The sequence below is a fragment of the Sphaeramia orbicularis genome, chromosome 15 (genome assembly GCF_902148855.1).
Source record: "Sphaeramia orbicularis chromosome 15, fSphaOr1.1, whole genome shotgun sequence".
Lineage (NCBI taxonomy): Eukaryota > Metazoa > Chordata > Actinopteri > Kurtiformes > Apogonidae > Sphaeramia > Sphaeramia orbicularis.
In genome coordinates this window covers 42,439,092-42,460,414 of record NC_043971.1, presented here as the reverse complement: position 1 = coordinate 42,460,414, position 21,323 = coordinate 42,439,092, and the positions used below count along the sequence as shown (strand labels likewise).

At 37.8% G+C, this 21,323-nt stretch overlaps 1 protein-coding gene across 1 annotated transcript in view; it reads right to left on the bottom strand.

Annotated features, from left to right (window-relative positions):
- Positions 1 to 14,917, bottom strand: part of cdh5 (cadherin 5) — a 68,041-nt gene extending 53,124 nt beyond the window's left edge. Inside the window, exon 1 of the mRNA XM_030156293.1 lies at positions 14,037 to 14,917. Coding sequence (XP_030012153.1) covers positions 14,037 to 14,039 — 3 coding nt within the window. The 5' untranslated portion in view covers positions 14,040 to 14,917. The remainder of the gene's footprint in view (positions 1 to 14,036) is intronic.
- Positions 14,918 to 21,323: the final 6,406 nt, after the last annotated feature.

The window sequence follows — 21,323 nt, the reverse complement described above, 5'->3', positions numbered from 1 at the left end:
TTTGTGTATATAAGCAAGAGAGGTGCAAATTCAGTAAAAATCACCATAAACGCCCCACACTGGACCTTTTTACTACGTGGCAGAACCTATGGGGAGCAGTCATTGCCTGCCAGAAGTGATATATCCGCATTGATTCTAGGTGATCAGTGCGAGTAAAGAAGCAGCAGTCAGTGAGTGAGATTGAGTGGAAAGTACGTGTTTGCGCTTGTTGTTTGTGCAGCCAAAGCTTTGCACTCCGCCATTGTCCTACAGATACGACCCATCTCTGGCCAATAGTGTGTCATCTCAGACTGGTGTCTGCTGTACAGGGTCAGTGACCAGTCCATCACAGCCCAGGTAATCTGACAATACAATGTTACTGCGTCACCAGTACTGGAACAGCCCATGAAGGAGGCAACATGTCACTGACCATGACTGACTGACGAAGCAGTGACTGAGTGCTCACACATACTTGACAACGGGCTATGACGTAAGTTATCTGACGGAACCGCTCATATTATAAGTGACCTTTTGAAAGGTAGCTTAGCTAGCAATGAAAATTCACTGCAGGTACCCTTTAAGCAAAAGAATCTGAATGTGTCTTCTGTGGCTTCATAAAATAAAGCAACCACAGGGAAAAAACACATTTCAAACAGCCTAAACACGGACAACATGGATAAAGAGCTATTTCCTTGACTCAAGTGTGGTCGTCACTAACACATTGTCTTCATCTAACGGAATCACTAGTAAAGTTGAAATCTGGTGGAATTTCCTTTAAAAATCCAAACCAAACTGGTGCTGCTTGTGATTTATGGCTTTTGACTGATTACGAGCTGGAAGACGTTTCACTGTCTTGCATCAGTTGTTCGTGCCTGCGAGCCGTTTTAGCACTATTTAACCAAAGTATATGAGGTACATAAACAGCAGCAGTCTGGTAAACTTTCCCTCTCACTGCCGTTCCTCTCGCCCTCGGTCTCTTTCTCCCCCATCGCTTTTGTCTCCCCCACTGGGCTCTATCTAATAAACCAGAAATGCCAGGGAATAATCTTCAAAACATTTTAGTCTATATGTGCTCTGCACTCCAGTAGATATCTCACCGCTGCCTTGTGCCATCCCAGTAGACAGATTAGTGCATCTTATTGTCTTCCAGCTATTAGCGGCAGGGAGGGAGAAAGAGAGATTATGTTGAGGGGATTATACTGGCACAAAGTCTTCTCTCTCTAATGGCCTAATCTCATATTCTGCTGACCTCCTCTGACCTCTTCACACGGCTCCCCACAAATCAGCTCAAACAAAGACTCAACAGTGTTTTTTGGCCTTTAGTTTGCCTCCTTTTGTTTGGGTTTTATTTCCACTCTTGTGTTTTCTACGCTCTGTTTAGTTTCCTTTCAGTGCTAAATTAATTAAAAACAAGTGCATCATCTTTTATGGCGATTTACAGCTGGAATTAAAAATGAATGGTTGTAGATAGGATGACTGGGTACTCATTCCTCTGCCCCCTTACGCTGGTTATATACAGAATGTGAGATAACTAAGGTAAAACTAAGCACCATAACCAAAGTATCTTTGGCTAAGAATGAAGAGAAAATTAAAAAAATACACTTGACAAAGTCTGGTCAACAAAGATAATGTGTGATATTATTGCAATTGCAAATTTCCCAGACTGATCTTATCTTAAATTTATCTTATCTTATCTCTTTTTGTGTTACTGATTTATGTATTCCTCATTGTTTTTATCATGTACCACAAATATTACAATACATTTGAGTGAGTACTGTGTTTTTCTACTATTTTCTTGGATTGAATGTTAAGTACTTCAGTTTTATTCATTTCATTTTACTCCAGTATTTGATTAGTTTTATACCTGTATGAATAGTTTTTATTTGCGTAATAAAGTCTTTGAGCTCTTTACCTCATATGGTCTGGACTTTCTAAGTTTTCAGGTGGATCCAAGCCAAACCTCTTTCAGACCATGGCTGTGTTTTTAGTCCACCCAAGAATCGGCATTTTTTTAAGAGTGAAAACATTTTTTCTAAGGTCTGTACTCTGACTGATTACAGGAGGTTATGCAAAGATGTCAATAACATTAAACAAAACAAAATTAGAACAAACGGAAGAAGAAGAAGTTAAAACAAGCAAATTAACCACATGTCAACATCAAATGCATGACTGTCAATAAACCAATCAACATCAACCATAAGAAGATGTAGAACATGTGAAGGCAGCACAATGTAGTGACCCCGCAAGCAGAGCAAATGTAGAAAAACATATATAAAAATGAAACTGCCATAGGCTTATATTTTCATGCTTTATAACCTGATACTAGTCATTTTTCTCTGTCTGAAAAATTGAAGGAGTTACGGTCAAAAATTTGGTATTTTGAAAATCATGACCTTGAGTTTGACCTTTCAAGGTCATCGAAGGTCAACAAAATTATTATCAAATGAAAGGCCACATGTGACTTCTGATTAGTCGATAATACCGTGTTAGTGGATATCTGCCGTCACTTCACAGATATAAGCCATTTTATGAATTTACACACAAGTGACATGCAAACTTTCAACCATTATAACTCAGAAACTGGAAGTGACAGAGGAAAACTGAAAGAACACTATGTCCTACTTATCCGAGCTGAACATTGTGGTAGGACTCGTATTCTTCTATCTTAAACAGTTCCGAAGCAATAAGTGAATGGAAATTGCAAAAAAGTTTCCGAAATAGCAATATTTTCTGCCATAAGTCTGAAACCGGAAATGATACAGAAAAACAAAAAAGCATGTAATTTCCTACTTTATAACGTGGTACTAGTCATTTTTCTCTATCTACAAAACTGAGAGTTATGGGTGAAAATTGAGTATCTTGAAAATCATGACCTTGCCTTTGCCTTTTCTCGGTCATCCGAGGTCAACCAAATTGGTACCAAATGAAAGGTTATATCCAATTTCCTATAAGTCGATAGTACAAAGTTAGTTGATATCCATGTAAATTAGGCGCTTGACCCCAACTCTGGCCTATATGTCAGCTGTACTCTGATCTACTATTCCCAAAAACTAATCAAGTTGACTGGAGAACATGGCAAATCATTTGGTCATGGTTTGACATCAGTAATGCTTGAAATGTGACCACTAGAGACAGACAAACAGACAGACAGACATATGAACTGACCACTATGCGTGCCCTCCACCAAGCAATAAAAACCTCAACTTTCAGACTTTGCTGCCTTGAGGTCATATTATGTAAATGATGTTAGTGTAGATCAGGTTCTTCATCGGCGTTAGTGACAACACGTGAACCATACATGAACAGCAGCTGTCAAACTAAGAAGAAAAGTAAAACTTATGCCGTAAATTCCATTTTATTTGCAAACAGGTACATTCGAGTAGTTTTCCCCTCTCAGATCATATGTGAGTATCATCCATTGCAGGAGACTCTAAAATGAATGCTTTGTTTATTACCCTGCATCCTTTGAAAGCTTTGCATCAGTCTCACTCACCCTCAGGTGCCCTGAGCAGATGGTACATCCCAATTAGATGCAACACAGAAGATAAAAGGCCACTCACTGGGCCAGAGAATTTGGAGGGTAGATGGCAGTTTGCTCTAAGGCTGCATGTTTTAGATGTTTTTTTTATGCAGTTTTTTTTTTTGTTGTTGTTTTTTTTTAATCAAACTTTGCGGTTTGTCTCCTGACTTCTTCCATGAATGTTCACTAATCAACAACACTTTTACTCCAATCCTTGCACAACCAACAAACTCAAATATCTCGGTTTCTTTTGCATTTTAACCACTTGAGAAACAGGCACCTCAGTACAGAAGGCTGGTAAACATCAAGAATAGTCATATGATCCGAATATGAGGAAACATGTGAGGAAGGGAACGGAAACAATTCACAACATTTAATTTAATCTGGTTCTTCAAATTGATTTATTGAAATAATTATAAGATGGAAACAAAACGCAAATTTCTTCAATGGTCTTTCTTCTCTGGCTTTGTCTTTTAATAGTTTGGTCCATTTTGAAGTGTGTCGCAGTGTTTCGTGCATTAGAAAACACATAAGCTCACAGTGACTGAGGTGCATTTTGTTTGTTCAGACATTCCTTCACTTTATCATAACACATTGACTTCACACTGAGATCATAGCTGCTGTGAAAGACCAAACATGTTTCCTTCTCTTCCCCTGTTGAAACTTTTATCCTTCCTCTCAAAATGTCCTGGATAAACAAAGTAATCAGACCCTATGTGGTTCTCTTATGTTCTCACACTGACGTTCCCAAAACCATACCAACTGAAAAGAGTCCTTACATGACTTTTGAAGAAACAGAAAATGAAATAAGTACAGTCTGTTTTGTGAATTTTCTTACGCCAAGCCCTCAGAATTTAAGTTAGGCTTTGAAATATTGACTTTAATAAATAAAATGAGCAACTTAATGTGAGAAGTTTAATAAATTAACATGTGACAACATGAATAATTAGAAGAAATATTCTGAAACTTGAGTTTTAGAAGCTGGTCCTGTAACATTTGCCATAACCTTTGTTGACTAATATGCAGAACTGCTCCTTGAACTCAGTGTTTTATCATTTTATCTTATTATTTTACAACTATTAACGTACTTGTTTCATTTTCTTATCACAGTACGGATCCAGTCTTTATTACCTCTGTCAAGGAGGTTCTGTTTTTGCCAGTGTTGGTTTGTCTGTAAGTCTATCTGTCTGTCTGTCCGAGTGCAAGATAACTCAGACAGTTATGGACGGATTTGGATGAAAATTTCAGGAAATGTTGATCCTGGCACAAGGAACAAATGATTACATTTGGGTGGTGATCAGTGGGGGGGGGGGGGTCTGCACTCTCCAAGTGCTTTTCTAGTTTCTGTACTATGATGGAGGGAATTTTCTGGTATAGCAGCACATTTTGATGGATGAAATGTTGGTTTTGTACCCGTGAACGCTGACTAACACATTAGAATCATCCTCAGAACCACATATAAATATTTACTCAGAAAAGTACACTAATATTCTACGAGTGTGTCACACGAACACGTAATTATTCCTATGACGGCAAATCCGTTGGGGGTGTATTTTCTCTAAAAGGGCATTTTTTAAAAAGTACAGTTTCCTACTTCAAGGCCCAGCATCTCACTCCTCCCCTTTTATCAGCAACAGGAAGTGTAAACACAATGCCTTCTGGGAAACGCCATGAGTTCGTTAATGGAGGGTCATCAGTAGTGAGTGGACACGCCCTTCCTGGTATTCAGCTGCTGTCTGAGTGTTTGTCTCAGTTTCTGACTGTTCAGTGCTTCATTCATGGTTGCCTGGCCTTGTTTCTGTCTGTCACTCTTTGTCTGTATCTCTGTTCGCACTTTTTTTATTTCATCCTGTCATTTCTCCTTTCTTTCTCACTCCTTTGGCATCTCTCCTTCACTCTTGTTAAATCCATCTCAAAGTGAACAGCATCTTGATTCCGTGGTCTATTTCAGTCTCCTGTCTTTCATTTCACCTTTTCCTTTTCTCACCTTCCAAGTTTTCTCCTCTTTTTCTTTCTACCTCACCTTTTAAAAGGACACTTAGCACCTTATGAGAAGGTGTGAAGAATAATCAAAAAAACTCTTTTTCAGAACTTTCTCTCTTTTTTTTTTTTTTTGAAGTACAAATCTGGTGTATATTTTCATGACATACTGGGTGTATGACTAGTAAACACTTCAGTTATGTTCAAAAGGATAAGATCTACACGGTTATTTTTATGTGGTACTTTGTGGTTGTTAATCTTCATAATCATCTTTTTAATTCTCGGCTGCTGAGTGAGGCATGCAAATCTCACTGGAGGATTATACAGGTTATTTTTGATGTTATTTATACAAGGCATCTTTCAGGGGTATGAAGAATAAATAACATCCAGGAATATCTGTAATTACATCTGTACATTGTCCGCGGGCAAGGGAGTGTGTGCGAATGTGACAGAGGAGCAGACGCAGAGATACAGTTGTCATTCTCAGGGATGTTTTGTGACTGGCAGACAGGTCTGACCCACTTTCAGTCTACCAAAGGCTAAAGCACAAAACGAGTCAACAAGACTTCATAATCCTGACAGTCGCTGTAGGGTCGCTAAAGTTCAGGCTGAAGTGTGGTTTTGTCATTTCTGAGTTTGAAAGACAGAAAATCAATTTCATCCACCATGAAGAAATAAATGTTGGCTTGGACAAAGCGTCTGGGACACTTATTGGATCTGACTGGTGGCTCCTCCTCTTCCTCTGCTGTTATTTCACAAATAAAACAGACCTATGTAGTGTCTACTTATCTGAAAAAAGTAGATTTATTCACTATAACATCACCCACTGGTGTCTGGATTACTGTTTTGAAGCAAGGAATTTTCATTTTGGTTATTGCCATAGTGGCATTTTGCAAAAAAAGTGACCATATATGGACATAAAGACCAGAACAGGGGATGATGACTGAGTTAATGCTATGTTACTGACACGTTAAAATGGTAATCTTAATGAAACACTCAGATAATAAAATAATTTGACAGTGTTATTGGAGTTACTTAACAACTACAGTTGAGCTGTCAGTCAGGGAAAAATATTTTTTTATTAAATAAACAGAAGATCCAAATTTGACTCAACTAAGTCCATGGGAACAAAGGCTGAAACAGCAAACACAAAACCTCTTATAATTAACAAGGCAGTAATTTAGAGCAGACTACCAGCACAATTAGTAAGAGGTTCTAATAAAGCAAACAATACCAGAGTGTTTCTGGGGGGAAAATTTAAGACTGCCAAAGTCAAAGGGAGCCAGTGTTACAGCAGTTTTGTACTTTAATATACCTACATATTTGCCTCATTTTTTCAGTTGAGTTGTTGCACATTTGCTTATTTTCAACACAACTTTCCATTTAAATGAAGAAGCACTAATTACAATTTTGACATAATTATGCTTAAGTATCTCAATTTTATGCTACTTTATACATCTATACCATGATTCAATGGACTTATTGTACTTCTGAAACACTGCACTTGTTTGAAAGCTTTAGTTATTGTTTGCTGACTAACTAACATGAATATTTGATAATGATTTGATGAAATGATGCATTACGTTACTTATCTAACCAGTATTAAATGTTAAGCACTGGAAAAAAATGTAAATCTTACCAAGTGTATTTTTCTTATTTCTACTCAAAATATCTCATCACAATTAAAATAAGACATAATCACCTAAAGAGTAACTTTTCAGTGAGATATAAAAACTTATATTTAGACAATAGATCTTGAAAATCTTATTTCAAGAAATCTTACCAAGATAATTTTCACTTGTTCCATGGGCAGATTTTGTTTGTTTGTTTGTTTTTGCTTAATTCAAGTAAAAAAAACCTGCCAATGGAACAAGTGAAAATTATCTTGGTAAGATTTCTTGAAATAACATTTTCAAGATCTATTGTCTAAAAATAAGTTCTTATATCTCACTGAAAAGTTCCTCTTTAGGTGATTGTCTTATTTTAAGTATGATGAGATATTTTGACCAGAAAGTAGAAAAATACACTTGGTAAGATTTAGATTTTTTTCAAGTGAGTGATTTTGTCATCCCCAGTTCTGTCTTTGTCTTTTACCCATACTAATACAAACAGCATTGGCATAACCATTAGCATTAGCATTAGCACTTGGCCATGGAAGGTGCTCAGGGATTCATATACAAAGCATCTAAAAACTGCTTCTACACCAATGAACCATAACGTCAAGTGTCTAACTGAGCAGATGTTTGCTTCCATCACAGGGATAAACCCATTACAATCCAACAGTTTAAGCAAAATCAAGTAAATATTTAGATTTAAATGTGAAATAGGAGAGAGTTGTGGATGTTTGTGTACCAAGTTTTTGTTGAAGTCTGTGTTGTATGGATAGGCAGTCATCCTCTGTCTCCTTACATCCACAATAACAGCCATTACACACCGATTTCCGTGAAAAGGATTCTGGTTGGAAAATGAATATGCCCCCAAATTCTTTGGCGCCTCCCCTCTACTCCTCTACAGTGGCAACAGTAACAGTAACGCTAGATAAACGCAGTCAGCTAGTGTCAAAACCAACCAGCTCCCAGTACAACATACACCCTAAAACCACCTTTAAGACAACTACACAAGTAAGATCAACTCTTCTATATGGTATTTTGTCATCCGAGTACAAATATGATGCCCATAAAGACAAACAAAACAGCTACTAGCTTAACAATCACTCATATAAAGCTAATGTTCAATGTGCCAAACTATAAAGACAGTTGAACTGGTTATGGTTGTAAAAGGCCACCCTAAAAGGAATAATGTTAGTATGTGCTGTGAGTCTGTAATTTTATGGCCCCAATATATAGTTATGCCCCATGAATATAAAATATGAAGTTCACAGTTTAAAGTAATTCATTCCAAATTATACTGTCTTCCACACAGAGAAGAAGTTTTACCCTTTCCATTTCTATTCCATGGGGCCTTATTATTGTAAAAAAAAAAAAAAAAAAAAAAAAAAAAGTATTATAATTGGTGTACACATATCAGTGTTTTTTGTTTGTTTTTTTATGCTGTATGAATTATATCATTATTACACATGAAAACATAATTTTATAATTCAACAAAGTTCCAGTTTGCTGTAACTGTACCAGACTACGCAGCTGAAAGTTATGGAGGTGATGTCTCTAACTGTCTCTCACCATGATCTGTTCTAAGGTACTAAAGATGTGTCTTCAGCTTCAGTGTGACCACACTTGTAGAGATTTTCATCTATTTAAATATTTTTTTCATCTCCCTGTCAAAGAAGAATGTGAAATGTGCCGAGGGTATTGTTTGGTGTTAGTGACATGTAACACAGGTGACAAGAAGGTCCACACAAAACCACTTAACCATCTTTAACCCATGAGGACCCAAATGTTCCCAAATGCATTTTTCTCTGTATTTAGCCTTTCCTAGTTGATTTATCACCACTTATTATAATATTATCCTCTGAATTTTGCTTTTATCCCCCAGTAAAAATCATCTTTTTTCCTATGTTTAATTGACTGATTATGAAGATGTTCATAAAAGCTCAGAGTAAAGTCAAAGGTTATTGTATCAAAACAGAAAAATCAAGAAACAGTGACTTTTACAGCAAAATATAGCATTAACTGAACATAAACCCAGTGTCTCCATCCACTGTCATTGATCCAACTCCATGGGTTTTACTGGTGAATCAATACTGTAGAAGATAACAGTGTTTCCACGGTTACTACGGAGCCTCTGAACGTCCAAATGGGTCATATCTGATGACCATGAAAAGATGACAAACTGCATTTTACACCAATTATTTATATGTATTGATAGGATTAGTGGATCAACAGTTTAGATCAGTAGATGCTTTTGGTCAACGGTGGACGTTTGGGTCTTTATGGGTTAACACAAACTGGAACTTTCCTGAGAAGTAAAACATTTTAATTAGACAGATGTGTGTAATTTTTAGCACAATTTCAATGGGATCAAAACACTTTTTGTGTCCTGCTGTTGACTGGTGTTCATATATATACAGGGTGGGGAAGCAAAATTTATAATATTTTGAGGCAGGGATTGAAAGACAGTGTATGACCAATTAGTTTATTGAAAGTCATGAGAATTTATTTGCCACAAGAAAATTTACATAATAGAAAATATTTTTATTCTATATGTCCTCCTTCTTTCTCAATAACTGCCTTCACACGCTTCCTGAAACTTGCGCAAGTGTTCCTCAAATATTCGGATGACAACTTCTCCCATTCTTCTTTAATAGTATCTTCCAGACTTTCTCGTAATAGTTTTGCTCATAGTCATTCTCTTCTTTACATTCTAAACAGTCTTTATGGATACTCCAACTATTTTTGAAATCTCCTTTGGTGTGACGAGTGCATTCAGCAAATCACACACTCTTTGACGTTTGCTTTCCTGATTACTCATATGGGCAAAAGTTTCTGAAAAGGTATGGATAATAGTGTTAGGTATGATTATGACATCAATATATGTTTGGTTTCAAAACAACTGACGTAGTGCCTGCTGAGAAAAAACAACTAAATATTCAGTGTAAATTTTGCTTCCCCACCCTGTACATATATATTTTAATCAGGTCCCATGAGGCTGAAGGACAGCACTTCAGCTGTATATGTTCAGAGGATATACTTTGTAGACATTAATGATCATGTGTCCTTTCCTTGTCATATATCTCTATATCAAAAAGTCCATTAGCACATCAGACAGTCTGCTATATAATGAATAGGCTGCCATGATATGTGCAGCAAGAACCTGTTTGAAATGGTTATCCTATGCACAGTACGACCATATCTCTGGAGTCATCTTCAGGCTAAATTTTAAATATTTACTCCCTCTACTATTACAGCCCTAAAAACCAGCAACATCCATATTATGCCTTTCATCCCCTTGCACTTTCTTTCACAGTTAAATTATAATCAAAATGACATCTATGGCACAGTTCAGCTTATCACACTTTACTTCTCTCACCCTAAAACAGGGAGTTGTGTTTACTTGCGTACACGCCAAGCCGACAGTGCTTTGACATCCTCAAATCTTTGATGCTCCACTGCTGAATAGTTTGCAGTTGTTGTTGAGATTAAAACATGTTTAATTACAGAGCCGCCTCTAACAATCTGTCTCCCTGCAACTCACACCAGGAGTCACCACACACACACACACACACACACACACACACATACTCAGACACACAGCGTCCTCTCTGACTTTCTGTCTCGTCGCGAGTGTATTCACGGTCTGATTGGAGGTAAATCATTTTCTAGTTAATTCTATTTTCTCACACAATCAAGCAAATCAAGTTTTATTACAGTGAATCGGTTCAAATTGATGTGAACCAGCTGTAAAACTGACAGTAATGACCAACAGGAATCTGAGGATAATTTAAAGCCCAGCCTATTACCCACATTGGTTTTGGCTCAGCTGTCATCCCCCTTTTTTTGCTGAAGGCTAAATTATACCACCTCCAGCAGCACAGTCATGGGGACTCAGATTTCAATATTCTTGTGGCACATACTGTGAACGATCGTATAAATCATGTAGATATTATTCCCGTCTGACAAGGAGGTTATATCTGTTTGTCTGGCCGTCAGTCAGCAGGATTACGCCTTAACTACCACACTAGTTTTCATGAAAGTTGATGGAAGGGCAGAGCCAGAACACACGCCTTAAATATTGGAGCAGATCCATGAACCCATAAAGACCCAGTGTTACTTTAATTACAGTTCCCAAATGATTTTTCTCTATATTTACCCTTTCTTAAGTGATTTATCACCATTTATTGCAATATTATCCTCTTTATTTTGTGGTTCTTCAGTGAAAATCCTGTATTTTCTTATATTTAATTCTGATCATGTAGATGTTCATAAAAGCTCAGATTAGAGTTGAAGGATATTATATCAGAAACGGGGAAAACTACAGAAAAAGTCACTTTTTCAGTGAAATATATCAATGAATTACTATAAAAACAAGTGTCACCATCCACTGTGATTTATGAAACTCCATGGGTTTCACTGGTGAATTAATGTTGTAGAAGATGACGTTGTTTCAACGTTCACTACGGAGCCTCTGAACGTCCAAATGGGTCATATCTAATGACCATGAAAAGATGACAAACTGCATTTTACACCAATTATTTACATGTATTGATAGGATTAGTGGATCAACAGGTAATAAACCTTTTAGATCAGTAGATGCTTTTGGTCTTTATGGGTTAAAAGTGGTGGAGGGTTGATTTTTTTTTTTTTCACATTTTTTTAACATTACCAGAAGAAAAGAATCATGACTGAGAGAGGCATTTCCATACAGGGTGGGGAAGCAAAATTTACAATGAACATTTAGTTGTTTTTTCTCAGCAGGCACTACATCAATTGTTTTGAAACCAAACATATATTGATGTCATAATCATACCTAACACTATTATCCATACCTTTTCAGAAACTTTTGCCCATATGAGTAATCAGGAAAGCAAACGTCAAAGAGTGTGTGATTTGCTGAATGCACTCGTCACACCAAAGGAGATTTCAAAAATAGTTGGAGTGTCCATAAAGACTGTTTATAATGTAAAGAAGAGAATGACTATGAGCAAAACTATTACGAGAACGTCTGGAAGTGGAGGAAGCAACAAAAAACGTACCAAAGCTTTTATTAAAGCTCTCAAATCCAAAATCCTAAAGGATCCAACCAAATCCTATGAGAAAAATGGCAATTGAACTTGAGGTAGACAACAAGACCGTTAGAAATGCAGTAAAATATGATTTGAAGATTTAAATTCTCATGACTTTCAATAAACGAATTGGTCATACACTGTCTTTCAATCCCTGCCTCAAAATATTGTAAATTTTGCTTCCCCATCCTGTAGTTGTAATGTATTATGTTCATTCTACGAGGGATGATTTTTATTTATTTATTTTTTTAAATGTCCACTATAGTTTATGTCTTTTGTTTTTCAGAAAACTATAGGTATAGGTATAGGTATAGCTGTATGTGTTTATATAGATATTTGTACAGTCGAGAGCATGGACTGACATTTCACTGCACTGATATAACTTTGGTCTATCTATCTATCTATCTATCTATCTATCTATCTATCTATCTATCTATATCTATTCAGTAAAACTACAAAAACCTGTCTCCTCTTCAATAAACTACAGTTCTAAATGCCTACCTGTGTGTGTATGTTTAGCAAATTTATCATATTATTTTTAACATGTTCTTTTTAGTGTCTTGTCCATTTTAGTTAATTGAGCGAACGTGTATGTTGGAAATCCCAGTTCGCCCCTTCGTCAGAGTGTCTTCGAAGCAAATCAAAAGAAATACACAATCACAAAAGGCCCATAACTGTTAACATTTGTCCAGAACAAGGTGGTATATTATGTAAAGTGAAGAATACAGGTCAGTCACTGAAAATAAAACCCTAACTGGGTCTTTCAGTAGTAATCAGCGACTTCAGCTGAGCTAACGTCGCCACAGCTGGACAGCTTGTCAACCACTGTGACATATCTGAATGAATGGCTCTAATCATGAATCTTGTGTGTCTGTGTATTCTTTGTGTGTGATTGTGTATGTGTGTGTGTATGTGTGAGTGTGTGTGTGTGTGTGTCTGTGGGAGGCTGAAGTCTCCCAGATGGCACCCAAAGGATTTTCCCTGATAGTTCCCTCTCCAGGAATTAGACCACTGGGTTTAGTTGCATCAACGGCTTTCGACATAACAACGAAAATCAAATCACCTCTGTCGCTCTGAGGCAACGGATCCAGACCCATAAAGAAAAGAAAAACCCAGGCAGGGAGAGGAGACAAAAATCACAGACACTGGTATACACTGGTCCAGCCGCAGGAATGATCTGAACATGGTCTCAACAAAAAAAAAAAAAAAAAGTATATTTTTGTCATATTGTTTCTAGTCCCAACAGATTTTCCCAAGTACCAGATATTTATGTAACTGTTTTACCTGACATCACATTGACAGCTGAAGTAAAAACAGATTCAATGCTTCAAAATGACCTGCTGAAATCTGGATTTAGTCTGTCTAAATTTTTCCACCTCTGTCTACATATGACACTCTATCATATTAATGGTCACAGCTGTCTGTCTTCAGGAATGACAGTAGAGCCTCTGAGTTTGGCGACAGCACTCAATTACAGCAGTCAAATCCACAGTGAGCGCTCCGTGATCACCGACACAACATATGTGAACAGTGACATGTGACCACAGCCTGTCCTTAAAGGGCTTAAAGCCATCATTTCAGCATATTTCTGTGCCATCTTCCAGACAGATTGACCGGTATTTATGAGTGATTCACAGTGTGGAGGGACTGTGAAAGTAGCCTGGAGCATTTTTAGAGAATCTGGGGTGCATTTTCTGGCTACACTGCTTTTCACCAGAAAGAAATGTATATTCATGATTCTATATCTGAAGGCTGAAGGATACCCACAATACCTTTTCTTTTTTTTTTTTTGGTAAATTCTTGACATATCCAGACACAAATATCATACATTTGTAGTACTTTTCCATGTTAGAAATGAAGATAAAACAGAAAACTTACCATAAAGATAGATGGAAAGTCCAAGACAGAGTCTGACTTGGGGTTGTAATTTCTAAATTAGGCAGTTTTTGACAGAAATAAGTGTCAGGTAGATGATTAGACTCCTATTAGAGGGAAAAAATGACACCTCTTGAATGAGCTCTGCCTGATTCTCGCTCTCACAGTGTCTTTTTTTTGTGAACTGCTTTCTCCGACATCAAAGAGAGCAGCAGGTGTTGCTATACAGATTGGTCTCCGGATTCGATTCACCAGGTTTCTGTATAATTCCTTCAGACCAGATAATAAAGTCTGTGATGGCAAAAAAAAAAAAAAGCTTACTGAGTGAGAATGAATCCAAGAGGAAGAAAGATTTCCAAAGTCAGATAGATGGTCTTTGTCAGGTCAAACACCAGTACATGAGTTTGTCAGCAGACAATCACTAAAATATTGAGACAACTGCGGAAACTCCACTAGTTTTGAGTCCAACTTGAGTTCAGTGTCTTTATCACAGTTCTCCTTCTGGCTGTCGAGGTTTTTCCTCAGGTGAGAATCCAACAGGTTTGTGTTTCTGTGGCTTTCTTATCTTCCTGCCTCCCCTGATGTGGTTTTCTCATCCAGTAGCCTGAAGTATTGGACGGCAGCTGTCCGACCGCCTCTCGCACAGGTCACTGCCCACTTCCTCTTCCTGTTATTGTGGTCAGTCAGTCGTCTTTGCCGGTGCTCCCTGCCACCGCTCCTTTTCCTGTCCTGGAGGGAAAAACAAAACAGAGAGATGTGGAGGTATATAGAGATGGGTGGAAAAGGTAGAGAAAACGAAAGAGGCTGAGAAACAGAGAGGGAGCACATATGTCACAACAGCTCAAAGACGCTCGGAGAGGCAGAGGAAAGCAGCCGGCTCGCGTTCCTGAAGCAGATGGAGTGAGTGTGTGAGAGAGGAAAAGGGGAGGGAGGGAAGGGAGGCTGATGGAGACTAAGGTGAGAGAGGCGTTACTTCTCCTCAAGCCCTTCTCAGGGAGGGAGAGAGAGATGAGGAGTGGGGAAGAGATTTATTATTCATGTGTGTAAGATAAGGATTAAGTTAAACAGGTTATTGGGGATAATCCTAAGAGATTTCCCCACATGAGGCTAGTAAATATTTCAGAGGGCTGACTTTGGCTGTGAATGTGTGTGTGTGTGTGTGTGTATCTGACAGAGAGATCTTGTCTAAGCCGGTAAATGAGATGAGAGGGACACCCCGCGCCACACACACACACACACACACACACACACACACAAATATATGTATACACAAACACACACACATGCTCCATGTACTTCACCCCCCTCCTCTTCCTCCTCATGTTCTTCAGAGGAGAGTTGGTCGTCAGTAATTTGGTGAATTGGACAGGAAAGCTGGCTGTGTGTTTTTTAAACAAATCCCCTCCTGTCCTGTCGTTCTTTTTCACTCCCATCCCTCCCTCTCACCATGTTTCTTTCCCCACTTTCGTTGTTTGCGGTTTCATACAATTTTTTTTTTTTTATTACAGGGTGGGGAAGCAAAATTTACAATGAACATTTAGTTGTTTTTTCTCAGCAGCCACTACGTCAATTGTTTTGAAACCAAACATATATTGATGTCATAATCATACCTAACACTATTATCCATACCTTTTCAGAAACTTTTGCCCATATGAGTAATCAGGAAAGCAAACGTCAAAGAGTGTGTGATTTGCCGAATGCACTCGTCACACCAAAGGAGATTTCAAAAATAGTTGGAGTGTCCATAAAGACTGTTTATAATGGAAAGAAGAGAATGACTATGAGCAAAACTATTACGAGAAAGTCTGGAAGATACTATTAAAGAAGAATGGGAGAAGTTGTCACCCCAATATTTGAGGAACACTTGCGCAAGTTTCAGGAAGCGTGTGAAGGCAGTTATTGAGAAAGAAGGAGGACACATAGAATAAAAACATTTTCTATTATGTCAGTTTTCTTGTGGCAAATAAATTCTCATGACTTTCAATAAACTAATTGGTCATACACTGTCTTTCAATCCCTGCCTCGAAGTATTGTAAATTTTGCTTCCCCACCCTGTACATCTGAGAGCTCTGACATGACAACCATATAATTCATCAATTTACGGTAGCTGACACTGCACTGCAAAAGTTGTCGTTTTTTTCACCGCTGCAGACTGTATAGAAGGAGGGGACACAGCTATAGATGATGTCACCCACTGCTTTGTGGACATAGGAAGCCTTGAATATTAGATTGTAATTTTATTTTTATTTTTGGAGCCAGAGGTGATCATATTTGGACCAGAGGGTGAACCTGCCGAACATTGTGGTGTGAAACTGAAACTGAAAACACCAACCTTATTGCTAACCAGTAGGAAACAACCACCAACCCTCTAGCCAATGCATAAGTATTTTAAAATGTAATGTAATTACTAACGGCCACTAGATGGGGGCTCCATAAAGCCCTGGTACCTACTGACTCACACTGAACTTTTCTCTTGAAATACAACATACTTTTTTTTCCCAGCAGTAATTTTAGTTTCACTTGTTTTATTTGGATCCTCTGGTCATTTTTGAAAGGTGGGGTGCGAGATGTTTTCCTGGAGCATTTTTTACTATATTGCTTAAAATCAGTGGCAGCTGCTCGTCTTTCAGACAGGGGAAACTCATTTTCATCTTGCATAAAAAAAAATGTCAAATTATTTAAACATAAATTCGGCCCTCTGTTCCTTTTTAAGAAAATGATCAGTGACCTTATCGTACCAAGTATACAGGAAAATGTTGAAATTATGTTAAATTGAAACAAGGAAGTACAATGAGTGTGTTTTATTTACAGTGCAAGAAATGAACAAGTAATTTCGGAGTGGTTTCTCTCTTGATTTCACAGCAGAATGCGTAACGGTATTGAACTGAACTCTGTCAAGTGAAGGAGTAGATCTGAAAATAGCTGTCAATCAAATGGGATTCAGCCTTTCAACTGATCCTCAAATCAGCACGTGGAAGCCCAGCGTCCAGCCCAGCCGAGCTCCGCCCACAGCTCCATTCACCCCGAGAGACGCCAAGCGTCCAGGGGTGGGACAAATTGGGCATTTATGCAATTACTGTCCAGTTTTGAGGCAATGAAAAAAACTGTTCCACTCAGTCCCACTGAAGTGCATGGACGCCAAGCGTCTACGGGCAAATGCACTGAGCAGAGATCGTATGAGAAAACAGCGCAACGGGAATGTATGAGAAGTGAACAACATCGAGTCCACTGATTTGTGATAAAGCTGATTCTGAACGAACTCGTCTTTGAGATGAACGTGTTCTAACACATTTGTAGTCAATGAAATGTCAATTTTAGGGGAAGCCGGGCTTCCCTTGCAGTCTATGAGAAATCGCCACTGCTTAAAATCCCCTTCACACCCCGATTACAACCAATTAATTAAATGCTCTAACACAAAAATAAAAAAATTTAGTCACCTGTGGAATGAACAGGACTGAAAAAACCCCATCCAATCATTTTAAGCACCCAATCAAAATGATTGAATGGTGATATGTCTATCAGACTCAACTGCCATTTGTCCCTCCCCCCTCTGTGCGTACCCCTCTTCGTGCATGAATCATGCGTTCTCAGAGGCTTGGAGCACTTGTTTAGGAAACGAAGCCAGAGCCAGAGCTCTGCTATATTAGTTATATTAGGATGGAAAGTTCAGCGGTAAACTGTTTTGTCACTAATATAAATCAGTAGGATATATAACATTAGCCAGATAGGTATGAACTGGGGCTGTTGTGTAAGAGCGGGGGTGTAGGAGGAGACTGAATGAGGTATGCATGGATCGGGGCCGGAGCCGGGTGAATTGTTGCTGTGCAGCGCTTGTGAACCCTCGAGAACAGGCATTGCTCGTGCCAGTACTCTGGAGGCGTGGCTTCGGGGGGATGTCTGAAGAAAGGGGTTTGGACTTTTGAATTGAGTATTTTAAAATGTAGCTTGCTTGAACCGTTTTTCTAAGATCTCATACCCCACCTTTGAGTGATTGCTCTGTTAGTAATATTTTGGTGAAAATACAGTAGAGGGCTGTGATGTCTTGTGTGTTAATCTTTGACTGACTTTCTAAGCTTCTGTTTATCATATAACATGTTTATTTAATATACAATTTGATTATAGTTGTAGCTAATAAGTTACACCAAGAAGATTGTAAAATGATAGTGTTAAGTAAATTTGATGAACTTTGATGAAGTTTTATCACTTTAACGTGTCAGTAGGCTGATCATTAACTTGTTAACCTTTCACAGCTCTGAGCCTTTTGTCTAAATATGGTCACTTTTGGCTCCAAACATAGACGTGGCAATGGCCAAAATGGAAATTCCTGGCTTCAAATTTGTTTATTCAAAATCCAGAGGATGATTTTTCAGTCCACATTGTATATAAAGTCTATGCTACTACTCTGTAACTTCATCTACTTGTGTGAACATATACATATTTACATGTATATGCTAATATTTGCTGATGCAGTTAAGTTATGCTAATTGGTTATGTATTGAGGCAGGATGATTACATTCAATCTTAACCTGAAAAAAAAAAAAAAAAGCATATTAAAAAGAACTTCAGAAAGCAGGCACCAAAACCTTCTAATTCTCCTAAAATGCTATTCACCGAAATGGGTGCATCTATGAAACTGGTCCCTAAAAACTGCACACTGGGGCTAAAAATTCAAACCAGATGTAGAGTAATGTTTTGAAGCAAGTTTGGAAGCCTTTTGGGTCTATTTGAAAAATAAATACTTATTGAGATAAAAGAGAAATTATTTTTCAGATAAAACATATTTTTATGTTATTTTACATTATATTTAATACAAAAATCTGTAGGTAACCCAGTCAAAAGGACACAAAAATTACATGCTACAATTTTTTTTTTTTTTTTTTAAATATCTCTTTATTCTCTCACAGGTATATTTTGGAAATTGAAGTAATTATGCAAGGCAGAGTGTTTCACAAAAATGACCACTGTTGCAAAATCATTTGCAATTCATATGCATTTAACTGGGCATGTTCTGTGTGTAATGCAAGTGGACATGATGGGTTACATACCAAACCTGGAATGAGACTGATTATTTATGAAAAACCCACATGTCTGGATTAGAAAAACCAATAGGATCAACACATTTAACACAGTATCTTTATTTATAGCACTTTATAAGACCATTTACAGTCAAGTTTTCCAGATAAAATTCACTGACACCTGGGTAGTTTTTCCTGTCCCAATTTTGGTCATGTTTTCGGCCCCAATATTTTATTAAAATTCAACCCAGTTTCATAGAAACACCCAAATAATTTACAAAAAATAATACCAGTAATGTATTAGAGGAGTTCAAATAAAGCACAAGCAACACGAAAAAAATAATCACTTGGTACCAGAGAGAAGCTGCCGTTGTTTGAGTGAGAATGATTGTAACCAGAATGATTTGGAGCCAGCACCTAGTGGCCATCTGTGGTATTACACTTAGATGTTTCCATATCTCCAGCTTTAGGTTGTAGTTGTTGCCCCTTGTTCAGCACAACATCATGGTTTTACTTAGAATACTGGACTGTTGTTATGGTCCAAATAATAAACACATGGATTTGGTTATAAAATGGTTGTGCTTCAAAAGACACTAATCTCACTAAAAACTGAAAACAGAAGCGTCTGTGTTAAGGTCATTTGCTCATACGATTGATGTTATTCTCACGTAACGGCCAACAGCTAGATGTGGCTTAAACAATAAAACACGTCTATGGATCATATTAACCTATTTAGGGAAAGTCTCTCCACACACATACAAAACAAATGCTTTTGCAGGATGTAATCATTTAATACCATGAACTGTGACGGTAAATAATCATTGCTGTTTCTTTCTTTCACTTCTCCACAGTTTTCTCTCCTTTAGCTCTTTCTTTGAACATGTATGATTTCACTTTATGCCTCTCTTGCGTCCTTCACTTTTCTAAGTGTCTTTATGTGTTTGACAAAGAGCTAACATGTAACTTGAGGGAAATCTGGAGTAAAAATGTCATATGTGTGCAACTGTCAGTTTAAGATGGATAAAAAGGGACTGAGATGACAGTTACACACACGGGAGTGAAAGTAACTGAAAATATACTTTTTCCATCAATCACCAAACCATATTCTAGTCTGTCTTATCATTAAAAATGAACAGTCTCTGATATTTGTACTTGCCTCGTGATTGTGTGTATGTAAAATGCGTGTGTAAGTTTCACAGCTATGGAAACAGTATTAAATTCTGAAAACCTCAATATGTAATTGAGTGTAAATAATTGAATCCAAAACATTGCCAATGTACTGGAGGAAAGGAAAATGAAAAGAAATGAAAGAGAAGAGGACTTTGTTGCCATGTTGACTGTCTGTTTTCTCTCAAGACATGCGACGTGCATAAGAGCGATGGTTGTCCCATGAACAAACAAACAAAACGTCACAAATATGATGGAAACTCTGGTGTTTACACTTTGCTTTTCTTCTCCCCCTCAGTGACTCTCTGTCATTCTGTCATTTCAAAATCCTCATGTTCTTGGCCTACTTTCCCGAAAAACACTTCTGCACTAAAAATTGCATCCTTGCTCCACTCATGACATGTAAGGAAACTGGTGATATTCCCTCACTGGTGATTTGACTGCATGAAGACCAGTGGGAGATGAACATCAAGGAGTAGAGAACTGGAAGAGAGACAGCACGAGAAAAAAGAGAAAGAGAGAGGAGGCCAGTGTCTAACATGACAGATCTGTTTTAACAATGCTATGTCTGCCTAAAGGGTCCGTTTTCATCATTAACACCTACAATGCTTTCACCAGCAGAGTATCAGAGGGCTGGCAGAATAAAGGTAACCGCATTACCACAGCTTCAAAGGTGGATCATGAGAGGATATACGGAGGTCTGCCGTCTTATATATTGAAATTAGCTTCAACAATCACATGTATCCGCTATCCTTGCATCAGAATCTGTTCGTCGTCTTTTCTCAGTTTCTAGCAACCTACAACTAGTGACAGACTTTTTAATAAGGGGTGCCTCAGAAGTTGCAAGTGTAGTTCAAGGGCAGTTGTAAAATAATTTCTTTCTTTTCTGGTATGTTAACCCTTTCATGCATAGTGGTCACTACAGTGGACAGCTATTCTGCAACTGTTCTCTTGTATATTCATGGATTTTGTTGTTTTTAGTTCCATATCAGCCAACACAGTGGACACCTATGCATCATCCCATACACTGACATTCAGAGCATTACTGTAACTTTCCTGTTCTTTTATCTAAATCAATTACTAATTGTTATTAGACTGTAATGAACAG